Raw genomic sequence first — 23,940 nt, 5'->3', positions numbered from 1 at the left:
CACGTCCTGAGAGTTTTGAGGAACTAGAGCCACTTGCAATAAATTATTAGCTAAAGATTAATAGCATGGATTCTCTCTCATCTCGAATCACCAGAGATTTTTAAAATAGCTTCATAATCCATCAACTTCATTGGAGCTTTAACAGAGAAAGCTAACGATGGCTTGAATTTCCAGTAAGACTCCTGGAAGCCAATTTTGAGGTGTCAAAGCAGCACTTTCAGCTTAGACAGAAATAAAAGAAATTTTTACGTGAATGTTTCTGAAGGAATATATACAATCTAACCCCCCGTTGTGTTTCTGCATTAAATCCCTGTTTCTCAGAATGGCGTAAGTTTAGAACGCTCCTGTTAACCAGAATTCATCTAAAACATAAAGGAGAACCTGCTTTGAAAACCTCCGACTTTAAAAACCTTAAAACAAACACAAGATGTAATCTGCTAGCCAGGATGCAGAGAGAACTTATTCTCATTCTCCTCTTTCTGCTGTTTCAGGAAAACCACCTCCTGTTCTCACTAGCTAAGTCTGATGCAGTCGGACTGTGCTCCCAATGCTCCGTCTCCTCCTCGCCCTGGCGGAGCTCCTGCTCCATTCCACTGCTTCCACTCACAGCAGCACCAAAAGGGCAGCTTTCACTCTTCCCAGCCTTTCGCCCCGTACATTTAGATGCTGTCCCGGTCCCAAAACTGCTCTCTAAGTAGTTTCTAAACTTTCCCAACTTTTGTAACACTCAGAGCATCCCTACTCTATATAAATATATAGCTTGCCATAATTATCTTCCTATCCAACCTTCTGTGCCACCAGCTCTACTAAATCCTTTCGTCTACTTACTCTTTTTTTTCCGGGCAATAATAATCTAGTCCTCATCTTCAACACTGCTTATTTCTCTCATCGCTCAGGTGTTCCTTCCCCTCTACTGGATCACTTGTTTTCATAGTTTCTACCACACTCAATGAATCTGCGAGCAGCATAATACAACCATTACATATTAGCTAATCACGTAATCATCACATAGACAGGACTAACACATTGCCACGCTGAGTGTTTATATACTCACTCCCTTGACGTAGGCGCATCACGCATCTCTGCTGGCTTTGCAATCATGAAACACATGGAGCAAGCCTGCCCCCCCGTTATTCCTTGGAAGAGGCTGATGTTCAGTATTTTTTTTAATTGCTATTTTCTAACTCTCCAAAAAATCTTCCTCCTCACGTCTCAATTTGAACTCTTCTCACCTCTGCTAGTTGCCGTTACTATCTTAGAATAAACAAACAAACAAAGCCATGTTTTATTACCTGGCTTTACGATGCGTACTCTCAGCTTAAACAACTTTTTCAGCAAAGCTAAGCAAAGGCCTTTCATCTGTGCTTCGTAACTGAGCTTTGGACAGCTGAACCCTGGACAAGGGTTTACACCTACTTACGTGTGCTTTTCAACAGCCCATCTCCCCTTTGCTCACGTCATCAGCCTTCAAGCATTTGTCCACCTTTCCCTCCAACATCTCCCCTACGTTTAGGGCATGCTCCCTTCCAAATCCGTACCGCCACTACCATTTGCTCCAAACAGATTTCTTCTGGGTATTCTACCAGAGAAAACTAGCTTTAGCAAGAGACAGTTTTGTTTCAGTCCCCCAAGGGGGCTCACTGCCTTCTACTCACAGTTTTCCTTGCTTACACTCTCTGATTTCAGTTGACCAAGACCACGCATCCGACACTTTTTCCTGGTCCATTCAAATTTCCAGAGTCTCTGTTCAGTTGAACGTGTCCTTTCAGGCTCCCGTCTCCATCCACATGTCAGTTCCTGACATCATCTCATCATAACTTTAAGGCTTAGGCCCTTACAGCTGAGGAAAAAAATAAGTTTCTCTTTAATTTGATCAAAGTCAAAGAAATTGTAAGCGTTTCATAGCTAAGATATTAGAAAGAAACTTTTTTGAGGAAGCATTTTTCTTCAAAGAGCACAACGGTTGTGAGAAATACTCTCAGTTTAGGGAAATGAGTGTGGTTATCAGTAAAATCATTAGCCAGAATATTTTTCTGACATTCACCATGCAATTCTGTTAATATAAAATGGGAATAAGCAGGCAAGCTGGGAGGACAGCAGTGCTTGCTTTCCCTGGTTTGAGGTATTCAGTTACAGCCACGCGCTCAGAAATGCATGGTACGAGCCATCGCAAGAGACAGGCTACTAGCCGGGACTGACAATTGACACGATTCAATAGAACATTTTGTTTTGCTAGTTAAATCAAAGCTGAAGCTCTGACAGATTAAAAAAAAACAAAACAAAAAAAACGAAACCGCATGGGTAAAATCTTGGTTCTGCTTAAGTCGATAAAGGGTTTTCTATTCCCTGCAGCTAGGACTTCTCACAAGATTATCTGGCTCTGAGAAAACTATTGTGTCAAAAATGCACAAATAAATACAGTTACTATTAAGGATAGTACGAGAACCGTCTTTAGCAGTTTGGTTTATATTTAATCTAACTGTAGCCACATATATCTGTGCTGAAATATTTACCACTTCTCTCCTACCAAGAGACTGGAAGTTCCCCCCCCCCCCTTTCTCACCTTATTGTGTAAAATCCTTTAAATCGCATCTCAGGATTACAGTTAACAGCTGGTGCTTGTAACAGAACTGGAATTTAATCACTAAAAAGCACATATAAGCTTACATTAATCTTTAAGCAAAGACAGACTCAAAGAATGAAATTTATAGCAGATGGTCCCAGTGCAAAACACCCCCAGCAATGCCAAAAAGGAATTTTAATGAAAAAATTAACACAATACTACAGCAGTTACTCATTGACATAACATTTTATGAGACAATAGAAGAAACAGATAAGACAAAACAAAACCATCAAATACTTGGAAGTTCTTGTTAAATATTTGTTGAAATATGTCACTGAAGTTAGCAGTGCAAATAAATAAAACACTTAAATAAATTGTTTTTCAGTTACAGGATCTGTCAAAACACAGTGTTCTCATCACCAGACAGATAAACTTCACACCAACTGAATAAAACTAAGATAATAAACCACCGCCAGCCCCTGTTCTTCAGGGCAGAAAACTTTTAGTTCAAGACTCCTGTCTACAAAAATGAAAGACAAGCTAAGACAGAAATAGTCTTCAAAGGAAGTCACAGTTGTAATGGCAGGCAAATATTGTTGCTGTTGCTTACGGCATTTTTCAAAGGTAATGCACAGAACCACGTCTGCACGATTGTCTAAAGCAGAACCTGATCTCACTCGTGTTGTTTTACCCAGACACAGCTCTCCAAAATTGTTATTTTATCTAATACATAACGTTTATGTAGATAGGAGTGCTCTTAATTCCTCGCTGTCAGGACAAGTCAGGAATCTTCCCCTGTCATTGCATGGGAGCATATCACATACAATACAAATAATATATATGTAAAGAAAGAGTACGTCACAAATGAGCATCAGAATGCCTTATCCAATGGAAATTTGTAAACATTAAAGAAGAATGAGATTACTTCCAACTTATACTAAGACAATTTAGACTAAGTTCTCATTTACAATGAAGCGTAAAGCAGCAATGTAAACGAATCCTAAAATTTACTGCCAAGGGAGCACCAAGGCCCTGCAGGTGAGGCAAGAAGAGAGCACCGACATTTCACAGACTGTTAAAGGATCCAACCTAGCCTCAGCTGGAGTTGCACATTACGCATTTCAAAGCCTCGTGTATGGGCTCAGATCACAGAGTACCGTTCTAGATCACACTTTTTCCCCAGTCCCACATTTATAAGCATCCTTTTACGATTTTTCAGTTTGACCTACTAAGAGCAAAAATTTTTCGAGTTTATATGGATTTCAACCCTGTAATTTACTGTGAAGCCTAAAAAAAAAAAAAAAACAAAACCCAACACTGGCCCTGATCTTAGACAGTAATAAATCCACCTTGAAGATGATGGAGAGACAGAAAAATTTGTCCATGTCTTCAGAAAAGCGTCTGGTCAAAAGACGGTGATATTGAATTGAAAGTCTTCTGTAGAGTCCCAGCAGGCTCTGGATCTGGCCCTTGTATCCCTCCAGAAAATGGCAACACCGCACTTTCAACCCGTAAGTCATATATCCAAGGATGACTGTTAAATTAAACTCAGTACTTGCTCTATAGACTACACCTCCAGCATCTGCCCAGTCTTGTGCAGAACTTTTTCAGCTTCTACATTTTTCAGTAGAACAATGCATTTTATAGGGCAGTACACTGGCATTTAAATTTGTACCTAGGAGTTAACCTGTAAAACCAGCACATTAATTATGCATGCATTGTTAATTTCTAATATGCTTCCTGGTAACAAAATCTGAACATGCATGCAATGTTGAAATCTTAATCTCTTCAGAGTCAATTTCTGGCTGGCTCTTTCATGTATGGCTCTTTCTTTCCCCCCCCCCGAAATAGAATTGCATCTCAGTCTGCATTTTTCCTGAACTCAGAAGATCTGAAGCTCCTCGGTCCTCAGAGCTACAGAGAGCAGATGTTACAATATTAGACCCGTCAGATTTCCAAGTTGTCCCAAAAAAAAAAGCGTGCACTCTCTCCATAGTTCCTGTCTTCAGGCATTCAGCTGTGTATGGTCCAACAGTGTACCAGCATCCAGATATTGAATAAACAGAGAAAGCAACAGTTGTTCGGTTTACCTAAGGCAGAGGGCAAACAAGCCCTAAATTATCTAGGAAATAATTTTATTTTTTTTCCCCCCTGGAAATCATACAATAATATTGTTTTCCAAAGTTTCGCTCCTCATCCTTAATAAAATATATTACATTTTCTCAACCGTTAATCCAACATTATAATAATTCACAAAATATTTTCCCCCTCATTTCAGCAAGCAAAGTAGAAAACTATTTTAAATGGCTTATTCAAAGTTATCATAAAAGAGAATGTTTTTCCCATTCTCAAAACCTTTGTGATGCTACTGTTCATTTCCTAATGCAGAATGCACAGTAAGCTCAGAGCTGAATAAAGCAAGGTGCCTTTTCAAATTCCTTTTTGAAGATGGCTGATCACAGAACTTGACTTCAATGTTGCCATCGCTGAATGCCTCCCTCCTGGCTTCGTCCGAGTCAATGGGATCTCTTTGAGAAACGCTTGCCTTTTGCCGCCTCATAGTAATCCCCGAGTTCCCAAGTTGCCTGGTTGGTGATGCATTTTCTTTGACAATGCAGAAGCAGATGGCAGACAAAAAATTTTTCTTGAAGTTTTCGTTCATGAAGGCATACACAATAGGGTTGCAAATGGAATTGAAGAATCCAATAATCTGGACAATTGCAAAGATCATTTTGACTGTCACATCATCATACTCCTTTTCAAAATTACCTGGAAAGGAAAAAGGAAATACGCTGTAAGCAGAGAATGGCATAAATGCCTACTACTTAGCCTATTTGTATCCAGTCTAGCATTAGAAGCTTTTGTTTAAAATCAACAAAAGACCGTGCTGGAGGTTCTTAATACTAGCAACAGGGTTTCCATCAGCAAGGAAATACCAAGATCTGCCACACTGCCCTGCTTTGTGTATATGTAAATAAGGACAGTGTCATTCGAAAGAGGTGATTTACAAGCCAAAAAACTTGCCTGTTGGCCAAGCGACAGAAAGCATCCAGTCTGCAAGTATAGGCCTTGTTTATTCAAGTTTTTGTTCTGGCTCTGAGTTTCGTGTTCATATCAAGTGTTTAAGTACTTTAACACCAATCCCTGCCTTGTCACTGACTACACACGGCTTCCTTCTCTGTGCTTACACAGATCAGCTCACGGAAGTAAAAATGCATCTTCTTCGTCACATCTCTCACTCTTCAATCCTTGAGATCTCAGAGGACTGAATTCCTTGAAATCAAATACTCAGCAACCAAACTTTGGATAAGCACTACAGAAGTTTACATGGCAAGCAAAATAAAGACCTTGTTGCAACTGAAATAATTCCTGAAATTGGCAATGAAAAAGAGAGCAAACAGTTCATGGGAGTGTTATGGGCAACCCTCACATGGTACACAACCCAAACAATTTTAATAGTTACAACTTCTGATTCTGCCCAGGCATAAACATCATTTTGGTTCAGCTGACTGGCTGCAGGACTGCTGATTTATCTGCTACAACCTTATTTGTGATTAAAGACAAAGAAACAGCTGCTGCCTTTGGCAAGCAGAGTACAACAACTACTGAAAACTTCCCCTTCTTCCTACACGTAGCCTGCTGCATAGTCCTACGTGCTTATCCCAGTACCCATGCAGGAGATGGGAGATGAACAGTGCAAGACCCCACAGAATGGGGCAAATAGCAAAAAGCAAAGAAAACAAGACTTCAGGGCATTTCCAAACTAGTATCCAGTCCAGAACACTGAAAAAGTTCAACTGACTTCATTGGGTATTATCACTTTGATGTCCAGTATTGTCCAGTATTTATATTTCCTCATTAAAATTGTCTACCTCATTAAAATCAGGGCAAGTAAAGTGACTGTTTCATAGCAGTTCAACTCAAAGGAGTATGACCGCTTAAGTGGGTGCAAGCAGAAGTCTTCACACATTAAATTAGAACTAAATTTGAACCAAAAAGCTACTTGTTCAAGAGGTTTTATACTCGGAAATAACTTTTACCTTCCAGCCAGGTACTTTTGACCTTTCAGCAAATAAGGGTAGAATGACAGACATAGAAAGAAAAAGAATCTACAGAGATATGCTCATTATCCTAATAGTCAAGTCTTCCTTTTTCTTGAGTCTTGTAAGGCCTAGGAAGCCTTCTTTTCAGGACTGGATTACGTGCTGTACAAATTAAGAAGCGATGACAATCGCCTTTCTAAAGAGCTTGCATTCTAAAAGAGCTGGTAGAGAATTTGGGTTCCCTCCCACACACCCTGCAACAAAGTTCAGCAAGGTCTACAGCATGACACAAAGATTATCTTTTTTCATTTTTTTATTCACACAGCAGTGAATAAGAGATCGGGCTGACAAACAAGTATATCACAGATATAAGGTATCTCCCAAACACTACACCTGATAAGAGGGTTTTTGAAATGTACCCATTTTCTCTGAGCACTGCAGATCTATCACTCATAGACTACAGAGTAATTCATCCATTGTTGGCTATGTATCCGGGACAGTGATCCCGGATTTATAAGCACAACATTAACCTTCGCTAGCAGAAGGAATTCTATAGCTGAATGCTGCAGCAGCACTAGCTTTTCACAACCTGCAATTCCATTATTAAAACAAAACAAAACAAAAAAAAGCCCAAACCCACAAACTAAGAAAGGTTTTACTGTATAACACACGGCAGATACTCACTGTATTCTATCATCATGTGAATCACATGGAAAGGGGCCCAACAGACTGCAAAGAGAAACACCACTGTGACCATCATAACAATTGCTCGCTTCTTCTTCCTGAAATTGCATCAAGACATTCCATGCTGAATCACTGAGAATTGACTGGTAGTTAGATGTGTCGCTTCAAGTTAGATCTGTAAATGTGTTCTGATGGTTGCAGATGCAAATAAAGCCTGGAAGAATGCTCAGAAGTACACAATTCCCTTTGAAACAAAAAATGCAGCATCATATAAATGTAGCACATCAATTAACACCTTTTATTTCTCTCTTTTGGGGTAAGGCAATGCACTTTGCAGCTGCAGGGTGCAATGACATTAGCATTTCTTGCAAGGCATTTTGACTTTGTTCAAGCAGATGCAATTGCAATAGTAAGAGATAGGAGGAGGAAAAAAAACAAAAACAAACAAGCACACGAAATTCCATTAATAGGTCAAAAAACAAGAATCTCTTCCTAGATCTGGGAGCACTGACCTGCAGCACCTGATTACACAGAATTTGACAGTAAGTGAAACTACGCCTGCAACATTCAACCTTTGCTAGGAGGTAAAGTGCTGGAATAAGAGAGAGAAATATGGTCCCTGCCTCCACTGTAATAGCTCATGAACTCAAGGTATGCATGAATTTATTGTTATCCCCAAACTGATATATAATTCATATAACTATGGTTATAGATCCCAAGATGGATCTCACTTAAGCTAAAGCAGTAGCACTTCACAGGTAGCAGTTACAGGATCTTCTCCCCAGTGTGTGAAAACAAGCTGAGGAATAGCCTGAAGATTACATGTCACCTTCACTCCTGTGAGATTGTACCCTCTTTCAGTTTTGACTTACAAGGATCCGCTTCCTTAGGCACTTTGTTAGACAAATGTCTAAGGAATCATTTATCTTTCAGCTGCTTGTCAGTATTCTCCTTAGAGTCGATACTTAAGGTGATACTCTCCTTATTGAGCAGAACTGTTAGAGGTTTCTAGCACATCAGGCAACAGGTCAATTTGCCAAATGAAAGGAAGAAAAAACACAAGGCAATATTAGGGGTAGCCCATATTTAGTGCTAAATAACGAAGTTGATAATTAATGATTTTCATAACTTTTCAGATAGAGCATTAACATCTGGGTAGTCTCACACAAACACATCTGAGAACACTGAAAACTCTTCGGAAGCACTAAAATAGTTTTTAAATGAATTCTGATATTTTTCCCTGTATGCAAATTTAACTTATAACAGGATCATAAAGCAGTGTTCACAGTCTCAGAATTATATAAAGAACTTTCCATAGAACATATGGAAATAACGTAGCAGCATTTTTCCCAACTCATCTTCTAACTCATGGCCTGCACCTTTTAAAAACAAGAATTTCACAATGTATAATACGAGATTTATTGAAAGAGCTTGACTTCTAAGGTGTGGCTACACTATACTTTGAAGAAAACAATCTGTTTAAGTTGCCTTAAATTGCATGTCTAAGTGTTAAATAACTAGTTAGCTTTAAAAATCTGGTCTATGCTTGTAGACTTCCCAACAGATAAGGAAAGACAGATTTATTTATTCTTTTGCACTGGTTTTCAACAACTGTCAGAAAAAAAAAAAAAGCTTTCTAGAAGTCAAAGTTCCAACTGTATTAACTGTATTTTACTTTACAAACCTTGATATTTTTGACATTTCACTCCCATGAATGGTTTGAAGAACTGAAGCATCTCCCACTCGTTTCTTAATCCAGAGTTCATAGCCAATTTTAGTGTACAAAAAAAGCATCAACATCAACGGAAGAAGGAAGAGTATAACAAGAATAAAGGTCGTATATATCTTCTGATAAATCGGACTGGCCCATTCTTCCAAGCAACAAACATACACTTTTTCATACAGAAAGTCATATTTAACCTGTAACAAGTGTAAAGGAGATGAGTCACTACAGTGTTTACCCCAAGTATAAAAACCAAGCACATTCAAATATTCCTTGCTCTTAATGCAACAACCAAAATTCAACAGAGACTTTTCAAAGTGACAAAGTTCTTCCAAGCACTTTTACACAGCAAGTGTTGGGTTGATCCAAGTTGACAAACAGAGGTCAGGAGAGGCTCTGATTTGCACTCTTCCTCATAATTTTTTTTTTTTTTTTACCAAGGATTTTGAAAGGAGACCTTGGCTATTCATTTCACAAGTAAAGATGAGTGTACAGAAACCTCACATATTAAGTCACTTAAAAAAAAAAAAGATTTGTTAACATTCAGACTCACAAGAAGCAGATTCTGACAAATGTACAGCTAATTACATTTTCAAGTAATTACAGTTCTTCCAAATCTCGGGGAACACCATGTCATCCTGCCACAGTAATCTAAGCCCTACGCTGCTGTGTGCCAGTGCACCTATATACCAAAAAGAAACCACACTAGAAGTCATAGATGTAATTACTGCTGTTTGACATAATTGGGGAGGGTAAACATGACTAGTCCCTGCTGGTAGTCCTTCTTCCAGTGCATGCAAGCCCTAATGATTAGCCTTTCTCATGCTGGCACACAGAACCAAAACTCCATTTCTCTTCTCCCGCTCTCATTTCTTAGGAGTTCATTCAATTTCATTGCTAAATGCACAAAAAGATGCAGCAAGGACAGAATGTATAAATACTAAAACGTAAATCCCCATTTCACCTAACATACCTCAAGCCGTTGCACATGCCACATAGGTGACCCAACAATAACTGCCAGCAACCAGACTATACCTGTAAACAAATACATTTTTTAATACTTTGTAAAACAAGCAACATAATTTTTGGTATGAACAGTTTAACAGCTTCATCTTCAAAAGTCAGGCAAAGCAGACAATTTAAATAAAGAACAAAGTTTTCTATAAGAGGCATATCAGTCAACAGTCACATCAATAACAGCAAGCTCTTTTGTTATCAGTTTTCTTTCTCTCAAACTACCTTCACTTATTGGTATTTAAGTGTAAAGGCAACTAATTTTCATGAGCAGCATTATGTATGTTGGAAGGAAAGCAAAGGCTGCCAAAGGTTTATCACAGTCTTGGTTAAGTAAATCTTTGATTTCAGATTTTAAGTTTATTGTCAGGGTTTTGGCTAGTAATTATTATACATATAGGCACTATCCTTGAACTATTTTAGAAATGTTACCAGACTTATCATTAACTCTACCTCTGAATCACTGGTCATATCAGTACCTTCTGTTCTGTCATGCCATCTTGCCATCTACACTGAAGATTATTTCTCTATACACATGATTACTGGAGATGCCTAAAATCTTACCAAGCATCGTGAAAGCTCTTTTATTGGTGTACTGCCATTTCATTTTTAGTGGATGCACAATTCCCTGGTGTCTTTCCACAGCAATGCAGGTCATTGTAAGAATCTCAGTTACAATAGCAGTGGATTGAACAAACGGTACCATCTTGCAAGCGAAGGCACCTGCAATAGTCAGAAAGTAAGGTATGCAACTGTTGCAGTTCATGAAAGAGCTATTAATACTAGACTTCATCGCTAAAGTACTATTGTACAAAAAGAATATACTAATATTCTTGGATTTATTTTAACACTTAAACTGCTAAGTCACCTATTTAAGCTCTTCATCAAATACACTTTCAGTAGTCATTCTTCTATTGTACACACTACATCTGCAAAACCTGGACTTCTAAGGACACATCTGCTTGCTCTGTATTAGTCTGAGACTTATTCCTATATCACTTTTGACCAAGTCTTCCATCATTTGTTTTCAAACGTGCAAAGTTACAGGGATACTTATTATCATTTTATCTTGGCAGATTACTCTCCAGTTTCATGAAGGTCTTAGTGTTACCTGTTTAAAAGTTTACCTTTTCTGCTGTTGCAAATACATTCCATTTTCTTATTGAAATACCACTCTATTTGTATACTTTGGCACTTAATGCATCATTCTGCCAAACGATATATATACGAGAGTCCTCTAAAAGGTGTAATCTAAGAGGAGAAATTAAACCTCTTCATCATCTTTCCATTTTCCAAGTCTTCCACTTTCCTAATTAACACATTATGTTAATGACACTGTCCAAATTAAATGCAATTTCCTGACTGCGTTTTCAGTTGCATAGGTTCCCACTGTGAGCATTTATGCACAGCTAGCTCAGATCTTTAGATTTCATTGCTGCTATAGCTTCCCAAAAGTACACATTCAACTCTTAACGTATTAGTCATTCTCCATTACTCATCCTCAAGTCGCAACCATCTCAGAAACTGTGGTGTAAATTACTCTCTCAAAAACCTTATGTTAACGCCTTTCCCAAACCACATCTCATTTACTCACTTTCTGACCATATTTCTGACCCCAAGATAATTTTGTATGCCCTCATTCTCGCAGTTCTCTCACATTCTTACAGTTCAATATCAGCTCTTCATTTCAGCAACAGCTGAGGTTATTTACCTGACTTAATCATTGATTATACTTTACCCAGCTATAATCCATAAACTCAAAATAGCCAAAGGAATACCTGATCCAATTGTAAGTCAAGCTTTAAAATGCTATGTACATCTTAAGCAATAAAAGCATAGAAAACAGAAAGAAAACAAACAGGAAACTATCAAAACTTAATCCTGCCCTCCAAGAAGGGCACAAGGAAAAAGGAAACTTCTATCTGCTAGGCCAGGCTAAAAGCCACCGCATCTTACAAGAAGGAACAGGTTTGCTACTAGTCTTATCAATTCTAACTACCCCAAAAATCACTTTCTCTGTGGCTCCAAAAAAGGAAGGGGAGGACAGGGGGGCAAAGGATGGAAGTCAAGTACCTATTCAACACCAGCAACACCATAACATGCACACGGATCTGGCTGAAAATAGACTAAAAATATACCACGTAGCCCAATTTCAAGCTATGTGAATGAAATTTTAGCACGGTCAGTAGGAACTGCATGGAGGAAGATGCACTGGGCTGCACGTCTGTTTCTCATTTAGCATGTATTTTGCCAGGGTGTAAGAAAGAGCAAGACAAGACATCTCGGCAGCTGGCATCAACTACAATTTATACAATAAAATTCCCCTCACTTCTTCCTTGGCTTCAGTACACACGAAGTAAATGCCTCATGAAACACAGCAAATATCTTATTAACTCAGCATCTCATCAGTTTCTCACTATACCCAGTACAGTGTGTTACATATATAAGCACCAGATCCCTTAAATTTTTAGTTCTTCAACCAGTGAGTTGAAACTTCTGTAGTGAGATGGCAAAAAGCAAGCTCAAATCACACCTTCTTTGCACATGGCCAATGTTGAACACAACCAAAGAGGCGGCTATGAGACACAATCTCTGGCTTACTGCCGGGTGTAAAGCAGAGAAAATTATCTTCAGACAAATCCTACTCCTTTGAATCAAAAGGAAAGTTTCCACTATCGGTTTCAAGTTTTTTCTTTGCTGACTAAGGTAGCAGTGACTCCTGATACAAATAACGTGAACAGAAAAGCAAAATTTGTACATGAAAGAAATGTTTAAGTTCTTGTTTCACTAAAGAAATGAGTTTGAGTGCTGGAGCTGTGGCAAAAAAACCCCACCTTTCACCACATGCTGTTTCTTATACTTTGAAAAAAGTCAGAGTTAAATAAAGTTAAGTCCACTTCAACTATACTCCGCTTATAGGGGTTTGCCTGTAATGCACTATTCCTTCACTGAAGTCCCAGCATTCCAGGGTATTCTTAGGAAGCAAAGAAGTATGACTCCTATCACTCTACTTAACAAAATGAGACAGCCACTTTCACTGAAGTTATATGAGTCTGGTAGAATTTGGAGCTTGTGCCCAACTATTCAAAGAGCAAACAGAATACCTGAGTTTATCAGGTAGTAAGTCCCAGATTTTCATTGCCTTTTACTGATATCTTCTCAATTTCTTTCCAAACACCACACTGTCAAAGAGCACGGGCTACCACTATGCCTTTAGCTGAACCCCCAAGAGAAAAGCCTACAGAAACTCCTTATTTCATCTCTTTGAAGACAAGTGCAGAATGACTTGTCACCTAAGCTATATAAAACTAACCATTAAAAAGGTAATAAAAGGAAGAATTTACATAATGTCTACAGATCGATCCTACTGAGCTGAATGAGGAGTGACAGTAGCACTTCCAGAAATGTGAAAGAGCAGGATGTTTTTCCTTAGACACAGCTGGGTGAAATAGAAACACCTGCTCCAAGCCACCTAGCACACATTTTGGTTTAGATCTAAGCCTTCCCAAAACACAGATGGTGCAACTCTTCTTTCGTCCCTTAAATTGATTGAATGCTATAATCACTGAACAAGGGAAGGGGGGAAAAGGGGGCCAGTGCTACATTTAAAATGTCCTCTTACTTACCAAAAAGTAGTCTCCTACCTTATAAAAGAACTATCTCTAATTACACAGATATTTTTCTAGAAAGGGGTTACATTTTTCCAGTTAATCATTCAAATGTGAAATATCTATGAAGTGCAGATTCCAAACAACATGAAAATTTATATAAACCAAATGTTTCTTAGCTGATTATTTGACTTAAATCATTAATTACTAAAGCCACCTTCAGTATCAAGTGAAAGAATTTAAGACGAGCTCAATCATTCACTTCTTTCCCAAGCTGACAATCGTGTTCTGTTCCTGCTAATTGTTTCTCTTAAGCCTCTACAGCCTTTAAATCATTGAAAACAAATCAAAATCATCATTTGTCTCTTCTTCCAATGAAGAGAAATGCAATAAAAGCAGGCAAAAAAAAAAAAAAAAAGCAGGCAGAATATACAGTTCCAGCAGGATTTTGCAGCTAAAGCCCACCCAACACAGTAACCCTCACATCCTTGTGCTCCCGGTCCTAGTTACCCACTCTCAGGAGATAAAACAGCCTGCATGGACCACTCTGCTTCCCTATGTATTGCTGTTAATTGACCCAAATTAGATTCCCTCTCAGGCTTCACAACGATAGATCACACAGTAAATACAATATAGAGGATTAAAAAGTGAGAGTGACTTCCAAACAGAAATTCCTCTTCTGTTGCCTGCTTATGTGTATCCCGTCCTTGAGTTAACCAGCCACTTTCAGAACAAAAGGCATTTCCCCTGCCCCTAAATCAGAATCGTGACATAACGTTAAAAATCCAGGATTAATGCAATCACCGACTTACTCTTGAGAACGATGTTTAGTTTGATTCCTATGAATAGTCTGGCTGGATCCTCACTTAAACTGAAGCTTAAATTCTTGACCCTGACTCCAGAATTTGTGTGGACACCACACCTGAGGTCATTAATGAACATTAAATGAGCCAAACTCTAGACAGGTGGAGCCTGGGGAAAAAAAGAGTGCTACTTTCTGCTTCCCAATGCAAAACACACAGCTAGACTTATTCCAGGTCTTTGAGACACCTGGGATGTTTTTATACTATACTGCACAAAATACATAACACCCATGTAATTCTTCCAAATGCAGAGATAAACACAGCTCCAGGACATTAAGCATTCTGATATGATCCCAGCACTGAAGCCTTCTTGTGCTAAAACTAGGCACTGGGAACACTTTAGTCTATTTTTCAGATTCTGGTTCACTTTTTTTTTTTCCCCGGCTGTGGCTATGCTGAATCTTTCAGAACAGAATTTTGCTTCAGTTCTTTTGCAATCTATGAAGTAGTTTTAGGCATCTAACATGCCTAAATCAGAAAGAATCTGATTAGTATTTTTCAAAGACTTTCTAAAAGCTCTTTAGAAATTTTTTTTTCTGTTGGAAAGACTTGCGGAAAAATTATCTCCTTTTTTGCATGCTCATTTTCCACTTACACCCTCCCAGTACAGAAATGTGTGACTTTTTTGAATATATTAAATAATAAATACTTTACCTAATGTCTTAAATATGTATCAAAATGTTTAACTGTCTACCGATTTCTAAGGCTTTCAGCAAATACTTCCAATAGATTGTTAGTGAAGACAGCACTGCAGCATTTAATGCTGACAATTTCCAGTTGGGAAAGAAAATCACTTGCAGAGGAATACTGGGAATTAAAATAACAAATTGCTTCTCTTTCTCAAGGAGCTGAGAGGTTCCCAAAAGTATTCCTTATGCAGTCCTAGCAACTGCATAGATTATATGAGCAATGGTTAGTTTTCCCCAACGATAACATATTCAGAAGGCTGCAAATATAAATGGTATATTCCCTTAAACAAGTCTTCATTATCAGATGTCGTGCCTGTAACTATCATTTAGCCATTTCATCAACCATTTAAAAGACCAGTTTTTTCTTTTATTAGGGTAACAAAGGCGAACTCCTAAAACCATTCTCTGATAAAAGTTAAGTTGTTCCTTCTTCTGTTAAAATGTTGTTGACCAAGCCCTTGCACTAAAAATCTGTATCACAGCTTGTTCATTCGATGCAAGCAAGGTAACTTTTCTTATACTTTGTAACTTCAGGGCAGAAAACAAGCCAGTCATCATCATACAGATGATATCCTTAAGGGTCTTTCATACTTGTGCAATGCATTGTTTTAGATGGATTCTTGGGTATACAGGCATTTTGCATCCTTAGTAGTTTACCATCCACAATGCGCAAATCTCTCACACGTTACCCTATATAGAGGATAAAGAGCATTATACATACATCTGCCTAAGGAAAAAGCACGTGTGTACAACTTGGTAGTGGACCTGTGGTAGTTTAAGTCTATTTACAGTCAACTACAGCAGCTGAGAAAACAGTATAGCATGAGCCCATGGAATTAAGAACATGCACCTCAAATACCCTATAGTTAATTTAATCGATGCAAGACGGAGTCCACACCTCTATCCTGCAATTTGAAAGTATCAACCACAAACCTTGGGCCAGCTGACCAAGGTATTCACACTGTCTACCCTCCTTTCCCCTTCCCTCTCCAAGGCTCACATGCAGCTACTCTGCCTCTGGGTTTACAAAGCCGCTGAAATGGGCGCCACGGTCCTCAGGCAAATTCAGATCAGCAGCTTGTTTCAAAATGCAGCAATCGGTGAGTAAAAACAAATACAAATATGTAAAGATGAAGGATAGCTGTGCAGCACAGCACTCCTACTAGAACACAAAACTACCGCAGTAAAATACTGTCTGCAATCGTGGTACAAACAATGAGTAGTACAGGTGGGTATTTTTGTCAGGGATAGAGGTTAGAGATCCACATCTCTTCTGAAGAAAGAAAGGGGACTCGCTAGCAGGGAACAAAATAGGACATGGCAAACAGTCCTGTTCACTCGATGCAAGGCAGAGATTCCCAGCTATTTTTACCCAGAAAAAGGACATCAACACCACCTCACATGAAACAGTAACCAATCCATCCGCATGCTAAAACTTGCCTTATTTCTTTGCCCAGTTAATGCAACAGCAAATATTTCCTGTCAGTCATTGTGTTTAATATTTACACTAATTACTGACTGCAGAACTTGCAGTAACAAATTCCCTATACCAAACATGTGAGTAGAATAAGTTTCCTTTTATCAGCATTGTTTTGCTGCTTTTAAGCAAAACACCCTGCCAACATATTATATATAAAAAAGCCCCTATTATTTCCTTTACTGAGGCATTCACCATATACGCCTTTCTCAAACCATTTTCATAAAGAATTTTATTCCTGACCCTACTCACAAGCAAATACCCCAAAATACACAATAGCAGGACATGGAAAATGAAGGATAAGGCAAGTTTTCACCATTACAGACAGAACTACAAAAATCATTCTGCTCTTATGGAAGCAGATCAATCCTGAGCCATAACCTCTCACACCGCAGGAGGCAAATGCGGAGTGCTCTTTTGCCCCAACTGGATTTACAGCAAGTCTAGACAACTTAAATTGGAAAGGTTAAAAAAAGCTTTGAAACTGAACATTCAAATAACTGTATCTCTCACGTCCAGCGTTACTGTCCAGTACTAACCCTAATAGCACGTCAGCAGAGTTTGAGAGTATTTGGAAACTCTTCAGTATCAAAGAACATTCCAGAAGCAATTCAGAGTGAAGAAATTTCAAATGTCTCACTGAAGAACAGAAATGAGATTTTACAGAGGTATCCAAGAATAACAGACACAAAAGGCCCAGTGATTTTCATTGCTAAGATTGAATTTTAATCCGTCAGTAAGGAATGTTTATGCATTCTCATACAGGAAAGTTGTAAGTAAGGTTAACACACTGCTTCATACAAGATGTTTGGTAAAGAACAGAAAACACCCTAAATACTCAACTGGGTATAAGATGCCACTTGGTTTTCAACCAAGCCTTTAGAGAAGAGGAAACTGCCATATTAAGGAGCACCAGATATGACAGCAGCTCACCCCGGCTCCTGAGTGGCAGCTGGAGGCCAGGCAAGATATACAAGGGCATCTCAAATGCTGCCGTGTGTTCAAATAGTGCCTCAGATGATTCATTCCACTCTAAACGACAGAAAAAGCCACCCTCTGACACCTGTCTTGAGAACACATATGCTATCTGGTAAGATGCAAAATTCACTAACAAAGATGTAGCATAGTGCTAGGTCTACCATCACCTGATGTTTTGCCTTTCTCTTTTGCCAGGGCTATTATATTACACAACATTAAAAGTAATTGACCGGATGCTCCAGGCAGTTCTGTAAAGATATTGCTGTTACTCAGCTAACTAAACAGTCTCAGAAAATAAAGTGATTCTGTAAATATTTGGCCCAGCAGCGAAAGCCCAAATTTATTTTTAACAAAGCTGCCATCAGTATGACAATGAGACCACCACTGCTGCCTCCTACCTACGATGAGAGCAAATCCTCAATTGCTTGTTTGCACCAAGACTACCTCTGCTTTATGCACCAATTTACCCCTTACTCAAGTTCGCATTTTATTTTCCTCTTACCAATAAATACGGTCCCAGTGTTTATTGATGCCAAAGCCACAATTTTCATTTTCTTCTGCAGTATCTTCCGCATTAGAGAGCAATTATATTGCAGGATTTTTATTAAAAGTTCCCCTAGAAATTACAGTCATTTTAGTTGCAAAGTATAAATTCAGAAATAAAATAATATACTGTCACTATTAGAGTTTCACACAGCTATACAGTTTCTTAAGAGATCAGAGAATCAAAAGTGAGACCAATTCACCCAGTTTTGGTCAATATGGTGCTGCTACAGTAGAAAAAAGTCATGCCAGTGCTTTAGTTTTTCCCATGTCTGTCCTGAATTAAGTTCTGATAAGTGTAATGCAACGAACATGAGAAATCTTCTGTTTCTAAAGAATTCTGTATAACACTACCTATTAGAGGAGCCACTTTACCATCCACAATTTGAATTACCTAACATCACCAGCTATCAACATTCTCCTTGGAGTCCTATTGTAAACTACACACACCTGGAACCCTTTGGGGTGAAAGTGCTTCACCCTTCACTTTAGGAAGGCCAAAAGGGTCCTTTCCGATAGCTTCCCATAACATCTTAAAAGATAACAGCTACTCTGAAACTGTGGCTGTTCTTATGTTTGTATATTCTGCCTCTACAATACACAGCATTTGCAGTTTTCCCCTCACCTCTCACGTTCTACTCTGGGTTTCTGAAGGGGAAAAGAAGAGAAAGAAACACAAACACAGAAGCATAGAAAAAAAGAACCAGTTCCAAATCAAAGACAAGTACAAAATACACTAATCTCAGTTCACATCACCTAGTACAGATGCTTGTTTTAGTGATGCAAGTACAGCTAAATCAAGATATAAAGTGACTAAACGCTCAGAAACCCAAAGATAATTCTAGCATCAAGTGTCTCAGGACGCACCGCTTTTTCCAGCAGGGATATATTCCATAGTCGAATCACCTTTTTCTTAACAGACGTGGAGCTTGCACTGCTCTGAGGTGTTGAATTAAGGTGGATGAGAATAAGCTTTTTCAGACTACAAAATGAAAAGCAAAAGGAAAATTAAACCAGTAAAGCTAGCAAGAAAAAGACTCCTCCCAGACTGGCAGGCTCAGATTTGTAAACCTCAGGAATTAGATATCCTTGGGATACCATCAGTTTACACCTCATTTTACTGCCCCACCCCCCGCCACACACGCCCCCCCCAACAGTGAAGGGTAACAGCCATCAGTCATGTTACTTATTATGTCCTCCCAATACTGTGTTAGTTAAAGCTAATTATCTTACCAGGACCATAAAGGCTGCTATCAAAATCAATGTGACCTATGGATCCACTTGCATTGAAGATGCTCTAGCACAGCAAAAAAGGTAGACAAAAAGTACAGTAAAACCCACAAAATAGTATACTTTAAAGCATCCAACTACTGAATACCTGAAGGTATTTGTTGCAACCGTTTACACTCACTACTTCTAGATTTTTGTCAAGCGTCCTCAGTAACAGAAGGTAAATGCAAACATACGTACTTGCCCCATACCGTTCCATATGCCTGTGCCATATCTGCTGTAGTTCACCTCAGCTGGAGGCTTCATCCCACCCAACTTTTAGTTCACTCTGGTCAGATGCGTGGTCCCCCTGACAGACCAGGGTCTTAGAAGTGAGAATAATCACATCTGCTGTCATTAGGGAAAGCTACTCAATTCAGTCCTCTCCCCTTTGAGATCTTTTGATACCACCAGTAACTTTCTACTATATTCTTTTCTGAGGAAGGAGAACTGGAACTACAGTAGTCAAAAGGAAGGCAGAGCAGTATAGCTATCAATTTATTCCATTATTTTTATTTACACATCCTTATTAGTTTTCGGGTTCAACATCTGTACTGTCTTAAAACAGTGGTTACCTCCCCCAAAGACAGCTCGTAAGAAAATAAAACAGTTGTCCTTACTATCAGTAGCCCGTGAAGTTTTGTATTCATCACTTCCCCCACTAAGTTCCTCTTTTTCAGATAAAAATAAAGCCCATTTTTCACTGGGTTAGGTATCCGTGTGCTTTTCAAATCTCCTCTGACCTGTCCATTCCCATCCTACATTCTAGTCCCTGGGATGTACTGGAATTAAATCTCCATGTTCTGAAGGTAACCTTCACTGTCTCCCAACAATAGAAGCACAGGAAGCCTTGAAAATTGAAACATAATCGTGTCACTTTATGAACATCTTTTCTGTTCCTATTGAAATATTCCGAAAAATATTTCAATTTGTGGTTGTACAAGATGTCTGCTACTTGCTGCAAAACCATCCCTCTTATTTTTCCACTTATAATTGTCAAACACTGTTTTAAGACCAAGAAAAGGAAGATAAATACCATTTGCAGTGCTGCTTCACTTTTGGGCTTTTTGTTACTTTACTACATTGGAACTAGGATGCATAAAAAAGAAAAAAATAATAATTCTTTCTAAGCATCAGGGAGGCTTGCCCAAAGGTCCTTCACACCTACAGAAATACAACGTAATTCCCAAGCATATCTTGAAAATAATGCATCATTTCAACATAATTTCTGCGTGTTGTCTCACTCCCCTATTTCTCCAAGGACGCGTTCTTTTTCCTCACGAAAGGTTAAAGAGGTCTGACTCGGAGTCGACCGCTGTCAGAGGAACTTAGGCTGACTAAAGACTGATATTTCACTTGCCAGACAGATTTCATTACTGTGAAAAATAGTGAAGGTATTGTTGGCTTTCGCCATAATAATAAGGCTATAAATCTTTGACTTATAAGGATAACTAACCTTTAGTAAATTAGGAAACATGAGAAACCTCAAAGATAACAACTAACAGCAACTATGAAGAAAAACATCATGAAGAAAAACAACCGAGAGAAACAAAAGAGAACTTCTCCAAAAGACTCCACAAGTGATTAACAGAAGGAAACAGATACACAGGAGAAGGGAGTTGATGATAATCGATCCTACCAGAAGGAAACACATGCATGGGAAAAGGGAGCTGATCCTACCAGAAGGAAACAGATGCATGGGAAAAGGGAACTGAAGATCATTGATCCTCAGAAACAATTCAGAAGGAAACACACAAAAAGAAAAAGGACTAATAATAATCAATCATTATAAACAATTACTCTGTCTAAAATAGTGAATACGTATGCAATATTGAATGTATATAAGACATGGTTAAAGTGTTAGCTGGTGTGCCTCTGACTTGAGTCATGCACCCAGCGCTGTGCTTTTGCTTTATTGACTTTGTCCCTATAATAAAATAAGTGCCATTTCTGTTTAAGGGATCTGGCTATTTATTACAATTACTTAGAGGAAAAAAAGAGAAAGCGCCGCAAGACTATCTCATCAGCACCACACGATATATAGTTTCCCACACACACATACCCCGACTTTTAACACAAGTGCATGAAAGTACACTAGGTTTAACGTAACCTGAGGGAGTGGCGGGGCCATTATTTCACTCCAAGGAGAAGCAGCTGGCTACACGCGGAGACAGCACCCCAGTCCTGCGATAAAGGACCACGAACCCCTGAACGCGACCAGGGAGAGCAGAGGTTTCAGGTTTTCACCCAAGAGTTTAAGCACAAAACGCTCCGCAGGGGTACGCGGGAATAACGCTGCCCTCAGGGAGGACAGCAGCCCCCTCCCTCCTCCTCCTCCTCCTCAGCGGGAGGACAGGCCCCGACGGCCGAGGCTGCCCGAGGATCACCGCGGGGACAGCCCACAGCCCTCGGGGTCCCTTCACAGGGGTGCGGGAGGAAGGGAGCCGGGGGTCCCTCACGGTGTCCCACCGCAGCGCCTACTCGTCCGCCGCCTCCCCACCTCCCTCCAGCGACGTCCGAGCCCGTAACGGCCCGGGACTGCCCGCCCCGGCCCCGGCCCCCACCTCCGAGCCAGTTGGAGGAGATGTTCTGCAGCATGGTGAAGGGGACGCAGAAGAAGGCGATGAGGAGGTCGCTGAGCGCCAGGGAGCAGATGAAGATGTTGGTGACGGTCCTCATGGCTTTGCTGCGGGTCACCACGTAGAGCACCAGGCAGTTGCCGAAGAGCGCCAGGGCGAAGATGAGCACGCAGATGAGGACGAAGGCTACCTTGGTGCGCCCCGGCAGCTCCGGGATGTACACCAGCGGCTGCAGCCCGTAGAGGGCGATGAACTGCTCCCGCGTCACGTTGTTGTCCCGCAGGAGCTGCGCGAACTGCTCCGGGGTGATGTTCAGGGACCGCATGGCGCCGTCCTCCCCGCTCCCCCCCACGTCGAGCCCCCTCAGCGGCGGCGGCGCCGCCACCGCCCACGCCCCGCCATCCCCGCCCCGCCGCTCATACCGGGGCGCGCGGCGAAGGAACCGGACCGGACCCGGCGCAGAGAAGCGGAGGCAGGGTGGGCGCAGAGCCGGGACCAGCCCCACGGGAGGGGACCGGGGCAGCGACAGCGCGACCAGCTCCGCCAGCCGACAAACTTCGAGGCGGCAGCGGCGGCGCCGCCCGCAGCCTCCGCCGGCTGCCAGGAGGGGCGGGGGGGGGGGGGGGCTGGCCGGCAGCCAATCAGCGCGCAGAGCGGGCCCGCCTCGGCCCCGCCGCTGTGGAGCGGGACGGCCGTTAAACGGCCGAGGGAGCGCAACGACCGTTAAACGGCCGAGGGAGCGCCCGCCGCCCCTCACAGCCTTACCCCGTCGTCCCCACCGGATCCCGGCGGCGGCGGGCCGTCCTTCGCGGCGGGCGCCTCCCCAGCGGAGGCTGGAAACGCCCCAGGTGGGAGCTGGCACTAGCCAGCCAGCCTTATCTCGCGTTTGGATCAGGCTGAGAGAGCAACAAAAGACTGTGTAGTAGGTGCGTGGCCTTCTGCCTGAGGGGAAGCTTGGCCGCCCACAGCCGGTCACGCTGCAGCTGGTCCGTGCCCGGCCCAAAGAAGGCAGCGAGGGGATTTTATCTGCCCTTCCAGCCCCCTCCACACCAACGCCGCCGCAGGCTTTCGCGTGATGATGAGACAAAGCTCAAAACAGAAAAGCAACTTTCCAAACTTTTGGCTGTTGAGCTCACTGAGGTGCCAGGAGGCTTCTGAAAGTTCTGTTCCCAGCCAGACATTCACCAACAGTATAACCATTCTTGCTGGAGGAGGTTTGACAGAATCCCGTTCCCCTCAGCCTAGCTGGCGAGGCTGCTTAGGTAAGGTTACGTAGGCTACTAAGGCACACTTAGCTAACTGGCTGCAACAATAGTCGAGAAAATGCCACTGCAGTTTAAATGTGGATAATAATGGGAGTTAAGGTCTAAGGGAGAGGTCAAGTTGAAAATACGCATTAATTTGTCTTCCAGCCTGTTTTAAATTGCCCAGTATGGCTTTCTCGCTACCGCCGGTATACCCCCTTTGTACTGTATGATAATACATTTAATAGCAACACCCTGTTTTTAATCAGTCACACAATAAATTATCAAAATTATCCAGAGGTGGCAGTGACTATGGAAAACTGTTCTGTCAACAATTCTTCCTCCCCACAGTGACAGATGTTTCATAAGGAAACAACATCACCTGGGAAACTGCTGCAAAATTAGATTTTGTACAGAAAGGGTGCTCCTTGCCCTGGGGACATGTGTTTGCCGTTACCAGGGAAGTATAATACAGAGTGAAGAAAAGTCTAGCAAAAGCTGTCTGTTTATTAGGTATTAAGTTGCTGGTTTGCCAAGGAAAATTGGAGAGGGAAGAGTTCAGCACCAAGTAGTTCTCAGAAAAATGAATGTTCTCAACAAGAGCAAAGATATTTAGTGTCATCTTTGAAAGGAAATATTTGTGTTAAGTGGAAATCACTGGAG

The 23,940-nt window shown here is 40.8% G+C and overlaps 1 protein-coding gene across 2 annotated transcripts; it reads right to left on the bottom strand.

Moving 5' to 3' along the window:
- Window positions 1-2,588: 2,588 nt before the first annotated feature.
- Window positions 2,589-22,599, bottom strand: QRFPR (pyroglutamylated RFamide peptide receptor). 2 transcript variants are annotated; one of them, XM_063336547.1, is made up of 6 exons: window positions 22,019-22,599; window positions 10,592-10,750; window positions 9,987-10,048; window positions 8,975-9,210; window positions 7,291-7,388; window positions 2,589-5,332 (listed from the first exon to the last, which is right to left on the bottom strand). In XM_063336547.1, the coding sequence occupies exons 1-6, from the start codon at window positions 22,356-22,358 to the stop codon at window positions 4,929-4,931; spliced, it is 1,299 nt and encodes a 432-aa protein (XP_063192617.1). In that variant the 5' UTR covers window positions 22,359-22,599; the 3' UTR covers window positions 2,589-4,928. The 2 variants fall into 2 exon arrangements, with proteins under 2 accessions (XP_063192617.1, XP_063192619.1); XM_063336549.1 differs by having other exon boundaries at window positions 5,195-5,332; window positions 7,291-7,335.
- Between the last annotated feature and the right edge of the window lie 1,341 nt (window positions 22,600-23,940).

Source organism: Chroicocephalus ridibundus, chromosome 5 (genome assembly GCF_963924245.1).
Source record: "Chroicocephalus ridibundus chromosome 5, bChrRid1.1, whole genome shotgun sequence".
In the NCBI taxonomy this organism is placed as follows: Eukaryota; Metazoa; Chordata; class Aves; order Charadriiformes; family Laridae; genus Chroicocephalus; species Chroicocephalus ridibundus.
Note: the sequence above shows the minus strand (reverse complement) of the source record. Positions and strands in the feature narration are given on the sequence as shown.

Bases quoted from the DNA above. Each gene is read 5' to 3' on its own strand.
- QRFPR (XM_063336547.1), bottom strand. From the start codon at position 22,358: ATGCGGTCCCTGAACATCACCCCGGAGCAGTTCGCGCAGCTCCTGCGG. The intron at 9,211-9,986 runs GTATGTTAGGTG...CACTTGTTACAG, and splicing joins GGCATGTGCAACGGCTTGAG to GTTAAATATGACTTTCTGTA. The intron at 5,333-7,290 runs GTGAGTATCTGC...TTTCCTTTCCAG, and splicing joins TCACATGATGATAGAATACA to GTAATTTTGAAAAGGAGTAT.